This window comes from Melospiza melodia, chromosome 3 (assembly GCF_035770615.1).
Source record: "Melospiza melodia melodia isolate bMelMel2 chromosome 3, bMelMel2.pri, whole genome shotgun sequence".
NCBI lineage: Eukaryota > Metazoa > Chordata > Aves > Passeriformes > Passerellidae > Melospiza > Melospiza melodia.
This window is the reverse complement of record NC_086196.1, coordinates 33,576,578-33,590,441: the sequence shown is the minus strand read 5'-3', so window position 1 is coordinate 33,590,441 and position 13,864 is coordinate 33,576,578. Positions and strand designations below refer to the sequence as shown.

At 44.6% G+C, this 13,864-nt stretch overlaps 1 protein-coding gene across 4 annotated transcripts in view; it reads left to right on the top strand.

The window, feature by feature from the left end:
* Positions 1 to 13,864, top strand: part of SLC2A12 (solute carrier family 2 member 12) — a 42,676-nt gene that overhangs the window by 20,391 nt on the left and 8,421 nt on the right. Inside the window, exons 3-6 of one of the 4 annotated variants that reach the window (XM_063151223.1) lie at positions 5,774 to 5,896; positions 7,990 to 8,122; positions 8,271 to 8,347; positions 10,284 to 10,458. In XM_063151223.1, the coding sequence (XP_063007293.1) occupies positions 5,774 to 5,896; positions 7,990 to 8,122; positions 8,271 to 8,340 (326 nt within the window). In that variant the 3' untranslated portion in view covers positions 8,341 to 8,347; positions 10,284 to 10,458. Of the gene's footprint in view, positions 1 to 5,773; positions 5,897 to 7,989; positions 8,123 to 8,270; positions 8,348 to 10,283; positions 10,568 to 10,695; positions 10,778 to 13,864 lie in introns of those variants that run through there. The other 3 variants (XM_063151221.1, XM_063151222.1, XM_063151224.1) reach the window with 3 other exon arrangements.

The following is a 13,864-nucleotide window of genomic DNA, read 5'->3' as shown; positions in this document are numbered from 1 at the left end:
AGTCAGCCTAAAGGGTTAACCATGAGAAACAGAATTGTGGTGTACCAGCAGAAAAGAAAAAGAACTTAGATTTGCTGCACCACATCCTTCTGGATCATCAGTGGCGTTGGGTATCTTGCAACCAATAGTCTGCTGCTGGGAGAGAAGAACCTTGGCAGCCATAGAATTAAAGTACATATTTATATTTATAGCCTTCATCTGCAGAGATCAGGGTGCAACCAGAGGTGTAAGATTAGCTGAGGCTTCTCCTGACTCCCCCATCTCCCAGCAATACAGTAATTCCACTCCTTTTGATGGGCACACACAGGGCAGGACTTGACCTAGTCAGACTGGCTCTCTGCTGGCAGCTTACATGCTCTCCAAAGCAATACAGCTGCACATTTGCTCTGTTTGCCAGTTATTAATTTTGAGCAGCCATTTCAGTTTCATATTATGGGGCAGAGCCAGAGAGAAAGATGTCTCCTGTTAAGCAAAGTCAGAGATTTTTAACAGCAATCACAATTCGTTTACTTTGTCCTCTTGCGCAAAACTGTGGGGCAGAGTGTAAGTCCACTTTTTGTGTGTCACATCTCCTTTATCTGCTTTGGAAAAGGACCAACTCCCTCCCACACTCTTCTTTTTCCAGGTTAAGCATCCCTCACTTTTGCCAGCCCCCCAGATGACATTCACTGGATCTTCTGTGAAAGCCTTTGCCAGAGTTACATTCTGTGGGTGCTTGGAGCCGTGCTGGGACAGTGCAGGTGTGTGACAGCAGCACGTGTGTCCCCCAGGCCCAGCTCTGTCCCAGTGTCCTCACAGGCACACACCTCATCACCAGCACCCACTCTGAAGGCTCCTGCCATCTCCTTTGATGGCACAACGTGCCCTTTGAAATCAAGATCAGCTGAACCTGGGCTTTAGTGGGAAGTGGTTGGCCACCTGGCTCTTTCTGGTAATAGCCAGCAAAGCCAGAAGCCAGGAAAATGAAAAACCTGTTGGGTTTAAGCCTGCAATAAAAATCTGGTCTAGGCAAAGTCAGTCATTAGCCAAGCCCTGCCATCTCATGGCAGCTTTGCAGTGACTTGTTTGCATCCTTCCCTAGCTCTGATCATTTGTTACACACTCTTGGATGGTCTGTCTGTGTTACTTCATATCTTCTTTATCTTTGCTTGGACCTTGTTTCGTTAACAACCCAGTCCTCCTTTTCAAAATCTAAAGTACTTCTGCCCACTTCCCTCCTAAGCTGTAAGTCCAATTAATCACTTTCCACAGTTTATACCTCAGAAACCTAAATTCTTTCAGGTATTGCAATGGCCATTTTCTGAATCTCACCATAAAGAATTTGATCTCACACAATGCAAGTACAGGAAAAAAAAATGCCAAGCAACAAATGAATACCAAGGGAATCTAATATTTCACTAATAAGAGTGCTGAGCAGCTTCCAATTTACTTCTACCTCCTGGCAGGAAAAGGTCAAAACAAGGACGTTTTTCATTCATGTACCTCACTTGAATGTTGAGTACCCTCAAGCTCACAGTATTTCTCAGTTATTCTCAGATTTTTCTGCTTCTCTGATGTATGTTAATTTTTCTTTTAAAAAATTATTTACTTCATAGCAGTAAAGTAAGGAAATAAGGAATAAGGAAGGAGGACATCACATGAAGTTTGAGACGTTTCTTTGCTTACAGCCCAGGTATAAAGTTCATTAGTTTGGCCATGTTGGCTCAAACAAAAAGTCCACTTAATCAGTGTGTAACCCTGCCTCCAACCATAAAAGCTCCAGCCAATAACAAGTGCTGAGAGACAATGCAGAAGAAGAGGCCCATGCAGCATGCACAGTTGGTCTTCTGCCTATCTGTAGTTTAGAAAACTTCAAGAAAAATATTGAAGAATTCTTTTTACTATTGTGAACAATAGTTCTGGATGGATTATTTTTTCACACATATGGAGAAATAATGTTTAACACCCAGCATTTAATGATTTAACTGACCAATACTTTTCACATTGGAAGTATCTTGTGATAGTGAGTTCCAGGGCTGAAATACACATTGTGTGAAAAAGCATATCCTTCTTCCTCACCTAACTGCTGTATCTGGTAATTTCACTTGGATTCTCTCAGTTTGTATCTTTTAGGATGTGACTAAGCTCACTGCTCTTCTATCCCAAACACTTCACCAAAGCTCTTTGAGACTGAAAAGCACAGTGTCTCATTTGTGTCTAACCCCATGTTCCTTAACTCTTTTTAAATGACATGGTTTTCCTTAGGACTCTTTTTACAAGACACTGTACCCATGCCCTTTCCAGCTGATATTAGTCAGCTTTATCCTAGTCCAGCTAGGAGCTCGGTACAGTCTAGCAGGGTGATCCCTTCCTGCATCCCTGGGGAGTGTTTCTTTAATCCTGGGATGTCACTGCCTCCATCCCTGGCCTCTCATCCTCTCAGCCAGCACACTCAAAACACTTGGCTGCCTGATGATGATACTGCAAGTAACATTTCAGCAGTCATACTGTGTCATACAAAGGTACTTTCCTATTTCTAACAGTTTTCCTCATTCACTAGTTTATCTGTTCTGAGCTATTTCTCATTCATTTGGATGTATGTATATTTTAAGTCTTCACCCATGTAGTTTAAACATCCTCCAGAGCACCACTGAAGCCCTTACCCTGATCTTTATAGAAAGGAAGCTTATGTTAATATTTGTCTCCTTTCAAAACAAAATGTGGTAGGCTCTTGGCTTTTGCCCTTCCACAAGAATATTGAATGTTAAATGTTATAACCAGTGTAACAGAGCATCTTGCTCATGGTTGCATCTTGAACTACCCAGGCTCAGCACTGAAGCACAATTTGCCTTTTATTCTCTCATTAAATATCCAACAAAGTGCTTAAAGGAACCATCATCTCTGGTATGTAAAATGTACTCCCAGCACTGTGCTCAATTATGCATGATTTATTCAGTCTTAATGGGACTAGCTGAAATCTTCCATTACTATTCTGCCTCCTGCTTGCACAGCCCCTGTGACTTTGTTTAGAGGTGGATGTCACCATCCTGGTCATGGGGCTGTATAATATATCTGAATCTTCTTTTTCCACTTGGGCAAGGAATATCAGGCCATCTAGTTTCTGTGATATTTAATGAAACAGTTAAGCTTTCTGAGCCAATGCAGTATTTCTGTCTGCATTTGCAGTGTGTGTTCTTTCCTCTATATTTTACCATAATAAAGGACCATTAAACTGCACAATTTTTCTTAACTGCTGTCAACACACAACACACTGCAGGTCAGCAAAGGTGAGTTACTGCCTGCAGCAACAAACCCTGCAGTTGTTGAATCGAGCACAGAGAATCATGCTGCCCAGCCCTTGGCCTCATCTCTTACCCACATCTCACCTGGGGATCACCAGCTCTTTTCCCATCCATTCCCACCAGCTGGGGGTGCCCGGAGTGGACGCTGAAGCCTCCAGAGTGTGTGCAGCATGATTGCTGTTGCAGCATCCTTTGGGAATACTGCTGGATTGCACAGCAGATGGAGGGCTGGAGGGTGGAGGGTGGAATTTGGATCCTCTTTTGAAGGACAGGCTGATTTCCCCTGCAGAATGCTGCTGTTCAGGCTGGTGAAGGCAGAGCACAGGGGTGGCTTGGAGTGACTTTGGGAGCGTGAAGGTTAAATGTCTGCAGTGCTGTGTGCACAGCACAGAAGGCAGCAGCAGTCATTGTGAATGGGAGCCTGAGCCTGGCTGCTGGCTTCCCCAGAGCAAGTCACATCCCTGCCATACCTACAGCAGCTGCTGCTTTTTGGCAAAGGTACAAATAGTAAACACAATCCCAGAGAGGTGCTAAAAGCAAAGAATCGATGGCTATTGCTGCTTCAGCTTGGGGAAAGGAGTAAACAGACTGTAGTGTCAGATTTCTACAACTGCTCTTTCTCCCTGGGGAATGAACCTATCTGCTCCTTGCCAGCCGAGCAGAGGTCAGGGCCATGCCAGAGGGTGTAGCTACTACCATCAGCACACTCGAAGAACAGTCCTGGTGTTTTGGTGGCATCTGTCTAAACTAAATAAGTGGTTGCAATAAAAGCAGCTAACCACTATTAGAGCTGATGCAGATCCTCAAGTCTTTTGGTTTCTTAACAGGAAAACAACACGATTCAAACCTCCAGACAAATTATCAGTTAGGCTGAAAGGGCCAGTCTGTCATTGGAAAACTGCATGGTATTGGAGTTGCTGCAGTGCCACACATTTCAGCTGCAGCATGAGCTGTCCTCCAGTGCCCAGAGCACTGCTTTGCTCCTGGAGGGTGGTTCATGCCCAGCAGAAAGTGGATTTGGATTCCTTCATTCTTTATTTTAATTCTAATGTGACAGGAAATATCCCTTTTGCCAGTTTTTGATGTGTAACTCTTTTTGCAGCCGAGCTTGTGTGCTGGCTGGCAGGCCATGCTGTGGAGATGAACTGCAGGGGCTGGGAATGCACACCTCAGAACGGCTCCATTGCCTTTTGCTTACTTGCTGCTTTTCACATCCTCAAGTGGGCCACTTGACTATGCCCAACAGGGTTTGGCCATTATGAAGTGTGGTCTTGAGTCTCTGTAAAAAAATTATCACTCTTCTGGGTCACTCCCATGGTGGGAGTGAAGCTTTTTTAATTTTTCTTCAAAAATATAAAAATCTGGGCCAAGTCCACAAAAAAAATAAAATTAATTCAAATCTATGGTACTAAGAAATCTAGAATTTGCTCAAATCTGCTCTGTTGACTCTAAACTCAGGGGTTTTTTTCCCCATTTCAGCTTTTAGTTTCCTCCTGGAGAACCTTTTTTTTTCGCAACCTTTACCAGTGAAACACACTTGGACATACAGGAGTTTGGTTTTAGAATGTATCTTTTGGACTGCCTGGTGTAAGTGTTCTGGGTAAGCTCCTATCTGTCCTTTTGCAGAAATAACAGCACAGATGAGTGATTTATAATGGCCAAGGGCCTGAAGACACAGCTCAGCCATGTACACTTGCTGCTCTTGTGCCAGTCACCTGCTAACCCACAGCCTCTCCATGCAGCAACCTCTTGCTAATGCATCTTGCTTGTCATCAAAAGGAGAGGGTAGAGCAGGTTTTTGGCTGAGTTTGTTTGTGTATGGGTTCTTGTTCATTTGTTTTCTGATAATCAGGAACAGTACAAAAATGTGTCTTTTTTTTTTTTTTTTTTCTCTTGCTATCAAGGTGATTACACAGCCAGCTCTTCATGTCTGAATTTGCTTTGGGAGCTAGCAGCACCAGCATTTAGATCACCTGTGGTGTGGTGTGACGTGATATGAAGGAGTCAAAAATCAGTCCCTCTCTCTTCATTTGTACCTCAGCAATCTCATTTATGTGCAGCAGAGAGCTGGACTAGCAAGCATAGTTCAGTGTGGCAGGTTGATTTATAAGGTGGCATAAACACACAGTGCCCCTCTGAGGCTGAAGATTGCTTTGGTTTGCTGCCCCACTTCCATTAGTGTTGTGTCACTCGAGAGTTATTTAGTCAGAACTTGCTTTCATACCCAGATGTGCAGTCAGAGCCCACCTCCCCAGTGCAGTGCCACCTGTCACTGCCTCAGGCTCCCACTGGGCAGGGATGAAGGGATGGGGACCCCAGGTGATGCTGATTGCTGCACATGCTGCCTGCAGAGCGTGGGTCGTCACAAACCTAAACCCCTGAAAATCAACTTATTCTTTCAGATGGCCTCAACTGAATCCATGGACTACCTAGACTTATAGCAAGGAGAGTCATCCTTCCAAAGAAACATTTTTTTTTTCCTTGTATTTCAGTGTCCTGGTTGGTCCTGAGTGAAATTTTCCCTGGTGGGATCAGAGGACGGGCCATGGCTTTGACATCCAGCATGAACTGGGGTATAAACCTGCTCATCTCCTTGACGTTTTTGACTGTAACTGGTAAGATTTCTTTGTGTCCTTCCAAGTTGATATTCTCCTAGTGGGCAAAATAAATCTCTCTTATACAAAAGCATTGCCAAAATTGCAGCTGTGAAAGCCCAGGAGACAAGGTCTCTCTTTAGGTGTTGGTGTAACTTCAGCATTCCCACCACATCTTTGTTTGTGCCAGTAACTTCAGCCCCACAGTGCTGCTGTCAGACCTTGCACATCCACTCCACGGGCTGGGAAACTCAGGTCTTAAAAACACCATTGCCTTGGTGGGCTGAAAATACATAATGTTTAGGATTAAGTCCTGCATCTTCTGAAATCAATGCAAGTTCTGTTCTAGATCAGACTAAGCTTTTCTGATCAGACATTTTTAAACACAATCCTTACTTAATTCCTTTTCACAGGAATGTTTCAGCTTTCAGAAAATTGTCTTTAAAAAAATGTCTTTGTGAGGTTAAAATTTGAATTTGAATGTAAGAATGTGGAAGACTACTATTTGATAATAATCAAATGGGAAGGTTAAATGCGGAAATTTATTGATAAGCAAATTTATTTTTCTAATTTGATATTATATGAGGCTTTGCAAATTTTAGTTTTCAGTCTTATTGTGACAAAAATGCATGCTGAAAATCAATATATATAAGAGAGTAGAAATTCCAGGTTTCCCTTAAGTCTACATTGCTCTCCGCCAGAGGCAATCAACTCACAAGAAATCAAGGTAGTTTTTACCCTGTTAGATGTTTTTCAGGACAGATTTGAAAATGAGTGTGATCTGTTACTATACTGAGTTTCACGTTTGGATTTTTTTTCCAAAAAAAAAAAAAAAAAGCAAGAGAGAGAGAAAGAAAAAACCCACATCCTCCATCCTGAGTACTATCTTGATTAAAACTAGTAAAACTAGGAAAAATGTGACAGGTAAAGTTCACTGCATTCACACTCTCACTTTAATTGGATCAAGGGTCTTCTTCAAAAGGAAACCATCCAGTTACTCCCACTCACTGCCCATCAGTTTGCATCACAGAACTGCAATCCTGAACTGCACAAGCCTTTGGACAAAACCAAACAAGAAAATGCATATTGTAGGCAGTCCAGCTGCCAGCACTTGCTCAGTCCTTGGTAGACCTCAGGTGCTCAGTGTCAGCTGTTTCACCTGGACGTTCCCTCTTGTCATGCAGCATTACTTGTTAATGTACATCTCCCTGTTATCCTGGTCTCAGTTTCACAGACTGTAAAGCCTCAGTAACTCCCTTGGCTTAACTGGGTCTAATCTGGATTTATGAAACTGTAAGTACAGGAAAACATGCATTCCTCGTCTATGGCAGAAAGGCAGGATTGGGAATTCTATTGTCAGATGAACACACATGGAGGTCACAGTGGCCAGCAGCATCTGCACATGGCTGCTGATGCAGAGGTACCAGCTGAATCAGAAGCTTCAGCTGCAATTTTCAGCTCATGACACAACTGACATATGTCTCAGCTGCCCAGGGGGCTGCAGCACACTGTTGGGTTTGTACACACTTTACTTTCCAGGGGCTGCAGAGTGCATCCCTAGGCCCGAGGATCTACCTGGCCCTGGACTGTAGGCTCAGAAAACCACCAGTTCTTGGATGGCCCCACCAAGAGTTCACTCTTGGATCACTTTCTGGCACAGCACCCGTGACTCTCAGTGGAAATGCTGGGCACTGGCAGGTGGGGAGGATTAGCTGGAGACAACTGTAATAGTGTGAAAAATGCTTGGAATTACTCCAAGAAAGAATGTGCACCAAAACCAGACCCAGGCAAAAATCCAAGGCACTCATGATCCTCACTGCCTTCCCACAAACCAGCAACAATGGCTACTCACTGTTTTCATCCAGATTGCAAATAAAATAAACCTATAGGTTCATGCTAAGTCGACCAATATGAACGCGTTAATTTTCTTTCATAAGGAGTATTAGAAAAAGCAAAGCCACTCTTCTTTCTCAATATATCTGAGCTGAGAATAGCAGCCTGGCTTCTTTCTAACTTTTCCTGTGTATTAGGGCCTGTATCCTATAAAACACAGCAACAGGAAGAAAAATTGCAGTATTTGAAAGTTAAAAAAGATATGTTTTCTTCCTTTGTAGAGCTCATTGGCTTGTCCTGGGTGTGCTTCATTTACACAATAATGAGTCTAGCATCACTGGCTTTTGTTATCATGTTTATACCAGAGACAAAAGGATGCTCTTTGGAGCAAATATCCATGGAACTAGCTAAACAGTAAGTACCAAGCATGTGACTGCATCCCCCAAGTATCAGAGGGACAAAGCCTTTCAGCGCCACATATTGAAAAAAAATTAAACTATTGAAAGAAAGGAAACTATTGGGGAAAAAATTGAAACTAAAGTAAAATTCTGATTCTCTCAAGGCTTGGGCTCGCACATGTTGATCTCAGCTGCCAATCAAACATTTTGTTGGTGCTGAAGGACTGGCCCTAAAGGCAAGGTGGGTTTTGGGCACCCCTTTGAGGACCTGCAGCCAAGCCTGGCTCGCCAGCACTTTTGCTGTCTGGCATTCCTGGATGGGAGGGTGACTCTGATCTTGCATTTTGGACTGTGTGTTTTGGGTTGTATAAAATGTTTGCAGAAAATGGGAGGGAGAGGTCCTGTATTTCAGATTGGCTTGTTCTGATGTCGCTTCAAGGCTCCACGTGGATTTTGATAGCTGTTGTAGATGAGCTTTTCTTGTGTCTTTACTAAATGCTGTAGACAGATGAGGGTCAGTCTCTTCTCCCAAGCAACAAGTGACAGAACAAGAAGAAACACTTTCAAATTGCATCAGGGGAGGCTTAAATTGGACGTTAGGAAAAAACTCTTTACTGAAAGGGTGGGTAAGGTGTTGGAAGAGGCTTCCCTGGGAAGTGGTGGAATCACCACCCCTGGAGATGTTCAAACATTATCTAGACTGGTATCTGGGGACATGGTGCCATGGTGAAGATAGCAGTGTTCAGTTAACAGCTGGACTTGATGATTTCAGAGGCCTTTTTTTGACCTAAACTAACCTACGAGTCTAGATACTTCATTATATGTTAACAACTTAGTATCATCCTGTATTTGTACTTTTTAGCTTACGGGAGGATATTTGCACCTCAGCCAGGCATGAAGGAGCTTGTTTATAGACTAATTAGCTTACGGACCAACCACTGTGCTGCCGCTGGCGCTCGGGCTGTCCCTTCCCCTCCCCTTAGGGAAAGGCCCCCATCCCTGCCGGAGCGGGAGCGGGAGCGGGCGCTGCGGGGAGAGCGTGCGGCGGGGCCGCCCCCGCGCGGGCAGCCGGGGCAGCGCCGCAGCATCCCGGGGCATCCATCCCGGGCATCCATCCTGGCATATCCATCCCGGGCATCCATCCCGGGCATCCATCCTGGCATATCCATCCCGGGCATCCATCCCGGGGCATCCCGGGGCATCCATCCCGGGCATCCATCCTGGCATATCCATCCCGGGCATCCATCCCGGGGCATCCATCCCGGGGCATCCATCCCGGGCATCCATCCTGGCATATCCATCTCAGGGCATCCATCCCGGGGCATCCCGGGGCATCCATCCCGGGGCATCCACCCCGGGCATCCATCCTGGCATATCCATCCCGGGGCATCCATCCCGGGCATCCATCCCAGGGCATCCCGGGGCATCCATCCCGGGCCATCCATCCCAGGATATCCATCCCGGGCATCCATCCTGGCATATCCATCCCGGGGCATCCGTCCCGGGCATCCATCCCAGGGCATCCCGGGACATCCATCCCAGGATATCAATCCCAGGATATCCATCCCGGGCATCCATCCCGGGGCATCCATCCCAGGGTATCCATCCCAGGGCATCCCGGGGCATCCATCCCAGGGTATCCATCCCGGGGTATCCATCCCGGGTATCCATCCCAGGATATCCATCCCGGAGCATCCCGGGGCATCCATCCCGGGGCATCCATCCCAGGCATCCATCCCGGGGCATCCATCCCGGGGCATCCATCCCGGGGCATCCATCCCGGGCATCCATCCCGGGGTATCCATCCCAGTGCATCCCGGGGCATCCATCCCAGGGTTTCCATCCCGGGCATCCATCCCGGGCATCCATCCCGGGTATCCATCCCGGGCATCCATCCCGGGGCATCCATCCCGGGTATCCATCCCAGAGCATCCATCCCGGGGCATCCATCCCGGGGTATCCATCCTGGGGTATCCCAGGCATCCATCCCAGGGTATCCATCCTGGGGTTTCCATCCCAGAGCATCCATCCTGGAGCATCCCAGGGCATCCATGCCGGGGTATCCATCCCAGGCATCCATCCCGGGGCACCCTGGGCACTGGGGTGGCTCTCCGGGGTGCGCTCTGCCATCGGCTGCCCGCAGTGTCCAACGCACGCGGGGTTTTGTCCTTCTGCAGGAAATACGTGAGGACGCCCTTGTGCGGGGTGAGCCAGCGCAGAGAGAAACTGGTGCCCGTGGAACTTGCCAAGAGAGAGAAGGAGCAGCTCTACTAGACACGGGGCAAGCAAAGCAGCCTCCACCAAAAGATTGATTAAATAAAAGAAAAATGCTCTGTGATGCTCACACTCTTATGGGACGTGTGGTATTGTTATTATATACAAGATATTCTCTTTTATTTCTTGGTAGAACTTCTTTCAGTGGCAGTTTACAGCCAACATTAAAGGTTGTTATAGTTTACAAGTAACTGGAAATCTGGACTCTGTTTCAAACCAGGATCCCTCAGATCCCCTGAGATTATGTCTTGCATGCAGGAGGTGAATGGAAATTGGAGTATTGCACACAATTCTCCTATTCATATTCAATGACAGCTCAGTCTGGAAGAAGTGCAAAGAAGAATCAGAGTGCCAGGGAGAAGAAAGAGTCTCAACAGGAGGAGCCTACCAAAGACAGGTTGGTTTAGGCTAGCAAAAATGAATCTGGAAAGAGTGAACAATTCTCTGTCGGTAAGTCAGGGAAAACAATGCTATGGAAAAAATACTATGTCAAAAAAATGGACAACTATGGAATCCAAAGGGTGACATTAGTGCAGAACTACTGGTATAAACTTCTTATAAATTAATTTAGGATTCAGCTTAACAAGATTTGAAAAATGATCTTGTTCAACTGAACTTAATTATTTGCAAAGCAGAGTACAGTCACCTTGTAAGAGGAATTTTACATAAATTTTCTCAGTAGGACCAGGATTCAGTGACCTAGGAAATACTCCTCAGCAAACATTGTCAGATTGTTTAATGTGGGACATTAAATGCGTCACTCTCCACAACTATCTGAAAAGACATTGTAGCCAGGTGGGGGTAGGCCTGTTCTCCCAGGCAATCAGTGACAGGTTGAGAGGAAATGGCCTCAAGTTGCACCAGGGAAGGCTCAGGCTGGCTATCTGGAAGAATTTTTTCACTGAAAGGGCAGTTAAGCATTGGAATGGGCTGCCCAGGGAAGTGGTGGAGTCATCGTCTCTGGAAGTGTTCAAGAAATGACTGGATGTGGCACTTAGTGCTGTGGTTTAGTCAAAGACAACTTGATGATATTGGAGCTCATTTCTACCCTTGTTGATTCTATGATTTGCATAATAAATTAATCTAAACTGACAATAACCTTACAGAAGAGGAGAGAGGATTTCTATGGCCTCATTTCCAGGAAAGTTGGAAACTGAAGGTACCAGAGTTGATGTCAAAATAATTTTATTTCTTAACACAGGTCACACTTTGGCTTTTGGACTCAGAAAGTGAGAATTGTATGGTACATGGCAGCTCACAGGGAGTTCAGGAAGGAACCATAATCACTGCAGATCATAAATTACGTCCAAATCTTGGTTACTGCTTAGCAAGTGTATCCTGAAGTACTCAACAAGTCTCTACAAAGGGTTGTTCAGATGGCTCCCATAAAAGAACATTGGTATTTTTTATTTAGTGGGTTAATAGATGTTGTTAGATTGATCAGTAGATAAATATATATTAGCAGATAAATAAATGATTCTTTGCTTAAAGAAAAAAAAAAAAACCCAAAACATGCTTTAAAAGCATGTTGGCTGTCTCTGTGGCCACTAAGTGGCATTTCTTCCATCACTTCATTGAGGCAGCTGGAAGACTGACAGAGTCAGCTGGAGTGCAGATACTAGTTTGAACTAAGCACATGATCCCACTTTATTTGCTGTCTCATAGCATTAAAACCACCTGACTGTGTTCTGCACTGAGGGAAAAGTGACTTACTAACACAAATAAAGTTTTACTTCTGAGCAAAGCAGATCAGTTCTGATCAGATTCTCACATGGTCACACCTCTAGATACTGAAATCACAAATTTATATGCACAAGTCTAGTCAAGACAGTGAGCTCATGTTCAAAACCTGAAAAAAACTATTGAAGCCAAGGCCATTATTTGCCTGAAGTCACTGAAAATCTAGCTACCTCAGGATGAGAGCCTTAACTTTATAGCACTGATGTCTATGAAAATCTCTTTACCTGCTTCATGTTTATGCTGGGGGATGGTTATCAGTATCATGCATTCTAATGAGTCAGCTTCAGAATGAGAAATATTAAGGTGACTCTGGGTAGTCTTCCAGATACGCTGCCAACATAATACTTATCCTAACAACTACCTGGGATTAAATCCAGTAATATTTAGTATTACTGTATTTTAAGACTATATTGCAGGAAATTAATCTATCTCCTGATCCTGGACTTTACCAGGTAGTGGACTATTTGCATTTCCTTTTGCATCCCCATTTGCTCTGGCTGGTACTGTTTTCTGATAGCTGCCTCCAGATAGCAGATGTTTGCACACACAGTCCAAGCCTGTACTGGCTTTAAATTCTATTACATTGTATTTAGTGAAAGGGGCTTCTGCAAAATCTTTCTCAGCATTGCAGCTTCCCAAACAAACCTCTGCTCTATATAACTATAAATTTTCTGAATGTTCTTACAAAACCAAATTTAACTCAGAACATACCATAGAAATTGTCTCCCCATTTTACAGGTTTTGGGATCATTGCAAACTCTTCTAAACTTTTCCTATCCACATCTAGTTAGTGCAGAAACAAATAAGTAAAAATGCCATATTTCTGAAGAAGGGATAGTTTCAATACTGCTTTTACTGATGAGACAGTGATAGACCTTCAGATAACTCCTACAAGTGATGATGCTGTAGTCAAGGGTTTTTAAAATCATTATAGCTACAGTCTCAATTGTAGTCCTACAGACTTAGCCTTATATTACCTATAAATGAAGCCATAATTGTACAGTCTTTTATAACAAAGCCTGCACATCTGATGACACAGAGCTGGCACTCACCATCTCATCAACTATTGAAAATACAAGGGGAAAAAAAGGATACATTTCAAAAATCACATCCCTGGATCTCTGAAGCACTCCACAAAGAAATTTGTCCCAGATCTAAAATTATTCAGTATCTTCACCAATAGACTGGGTTACAGAACAGAATATGCTTATTAAATATGCAGGCAACACTAGGCTGGGAAAGACTGGGTTGGAATTCAAAATTTTGCAAATCCGTGAAAAAAGCAGCATACAATTCTGAAAATGAAAGCACGAATTTCTCTGGTAATGCTAACTGCAAGTCAGAGAATGAGAAAATGGTGCTAGAAATGGCAGGAAAAGTGCCAGTAGCTGTGACAACCCACAAACCAGCAATGAGTCAGAGTTATCAATCTACTGCCCTTAGTGGGGTGTATAAATAGAACCAACCCTTCTCTCTGAAGGATGTGAAATGAACTTTTTATGGCACTGCCAGTGCTACAGCTGAGCACTGTGGGGAGTTTTGCATGGGATCCACATGGAGAAACCAGGGACAGATGAGCAGTGCTCTAGGAAACATGGTCACTGAGGAAGAGGTGGTTGATTGACAGGTAAGTATATCCAAAGCACTGCTCCCCACACTGGCGGTGAGAGCCATCCCACTGGGACACACTGCCTGGCCTGGATCTCCTATTGAGCATGGTAGCCAGAGCCTGGGTGGAGGCACC